The 2,157-nt window shown below is 35.0% G+C and overlaps 1 protein-coding gene across 1 annotated transcript in view; it reads right to left on the bottom strand.

The window, feature by feature from the left end:
• LOC106527572 (type II inositol 3,4-bisphosphate 4-phosphatase) overlaps positions 1 to 2,157 on the bottom strand; it is a gene marked incomplete at its 5' end in the record, with an annotated part of 30,245 nt that overhangs the window by 11,536 nt on the left and 16,552 nt on the right. The window contains 1 exon segment of the mRNA XM_014022494.1: positions 1,930 to 2,070. Coding sequence (XP_013877948.1) covers positions 1,930 to 2,070 — 141 coding nt within the window.

The raw sequence follows: 2,157 nt of genomic DNA, 5'->3' as shown, positions 1-2,157 counted from the left end.
GTAATATTAGAATTTTCTGAGACAATGAATTTTGGTTTTTCGTTTTGTTTTTTTGTTTTTTCCCAGTAAGAGGTTTTTATTTAATAGAAATTTTGGACCAAAAAAATCTCAATATATCGCCTTGTTTACAGTATTGAAATATATCGGGATATATCGTATCGTGACCTCTCTGTCATGATATGTATCTTATCGCCAAATTCTTGCCAATTCACAGCCCTAGTTTCTTCAAGCGCTGCTTCCAATCATCCAGATTATCTGTAAAGTCTGGAGTCGGGATGCAAACAACTGATTTATGATTAATTAAAGAATAATGTTCATCAGACATTAGCTCAGTGTTAGTTTGTTTTGAGTATTCGCTGCCTCAGTTTAGATTAAAGTTTAGTTTCAAACAAAGACACAGGTCAGTGTTTTCATCTCGTCTTTGTTTTAAACTCAACTTTAAACTGAGGCAGCAGCAGCACAGTAGATCTGCACACGGATCCTGCTCCTCCCTGTCTGTGGACCAATAAGAGAGGAGCTGACCCAAGAAGCCACGCCCACCTTATTTACATAATGAAGCAGGAATGCATAAGGTAAAGTAAAAACAGGAGGCAGAGAAACCTAACAGCAACACATGGAAATAAAAAGACGTGAGAAAAATTATAAAGAATGATTCAGACAGAATCATGTACAAGTAAAAGGAAAAAAATTATATATAAAAATTATGTGCTAAAAGTATAATTTACTGGAACTAAGCTGGAAAACAAATACGAAGTTCAATGAAATGATAAAACATGAGGTAAAGTTCTCCTTTTTTAATCTAATTGGTGCTTTTTAAGTGTATTTCTTTATTATTGATCATTTATATATTTCTGCTTTTATTTCTAATTATGTAATTATTATTTTGTCTAATAATGTTGTCAGTTTCGGTGCTCCATACATCTCTGTTCATGGGGGATTAAATGTTTTACAGAAGTTTTTCTTGTTTTGTTATATTTTATAAAAGTAAAAATAATAATAATAATTAATAAATAAATAAAACTGGGATAACYAGCAGTCCAAAAAATACCATGTTTTTAATCAAGGCAGGAAACAGGACGTGTTTCGGCTACATGCTGTCGTCAACTTGTTCAAATTGACACAATAAAGTGTTAAAAGACGAGGATTTGCTTCATTTTTAAATTTTTTTTTGCTTAAACAAAAAAATAGCTTTCCATGTTACAGAAAAAAACCTCTTAATCCAAGAGAAAACTCCAAACGTCTGCTTACAGATTAACACATGACTCGATTGTTTCCTGGTCTTTAGTTTTTCACACTCTGACTCATCTTTCAGGTCTAAAATCAGGTCTTTATTTAACCTTGTTTACTGTTTCTTAAATAATTATATTTAGATTTACAGTTTTTTTTGTTCTTCATGTTTCAGCTGACAGCTCATCTTTATGAATTTAAAAGTCATTTTACCGTCAAACTGTCTGATCGTTGGTATTTTTCACAGATTCAACACAAAACAAATTGTTGAGCATATAGAGATGAATTGTGTCTTTTGCAGATTATTCTTTCTCTCACTTTACAATAAAATGACCCGAAAATAATCCAAGAGAAATTAAAAACAAAATAAGAACAGCAAGACAACAAGAAATCTTCAAAAACCACTTCAAAAAATAAAGATCAGTCGCTCGCGTCCTTTCAGGACTGAGTTTGAACTAAAACACCTGAAAAAAAACTGAAATTACATTTGAAGCTGTTGCTAAACTCTGCAGATTATGCAACTGTTTGTTCTCTGTAATCTGGAATTATAACTGCTTTATAGTGTGTCGTCAGTGGAGGACAGACGTGTCAATCAACAGGAGACATTTTGACACAGCGGTGTTTAAATCTGAAACAGATTACAGCTCAGTATCTGTCAATCTGACCACAGTGGACTAAAATAATCTGAATGAGATTATTTACCTCTCAGCCAGACTCTGCTGCTGGTTGATGCCGATGTTGAACAGAACTGGCTGGACTCGGATCAGAGCGCCGTCTCTCAGCTCCTGCGGCAGCGAGCTGAAGGAGTCTGGAGGCACCGGCACCTCCACAACAAAACCACTCCTGGATGGAGGAGGAGGAGTTCAGAGCTGCAGGTGTGTGTGTGTGTGTGTGTGTGTGTGTGTGTGTGTGTGTGTGTGTGTGTGTGTG

Source organism: Austrofundulus limnaeus, unplaced genomic scaffold (genome assembly GCF_001266775.1).
Source record: "Austrofundulus limnaeus strain Quisiro unplaced genomic scaffold, Austrofundulus_limnaeus-1.0 Scaffold332, whole genome shotgun sequence".
NCBI classification, from domain to species: Eukaryota; Metazoa; Chordata; class Actinopteri; order Cyprinodontiformes; family Rivulidae; genus Austrofundulus; species Austrofundulus limnaeus.
The sequence above is the reverse complement of the archived record's forward strand: the minus strand, read 5'-3'. Positions and strand labels throughout refer to the sequence as shown.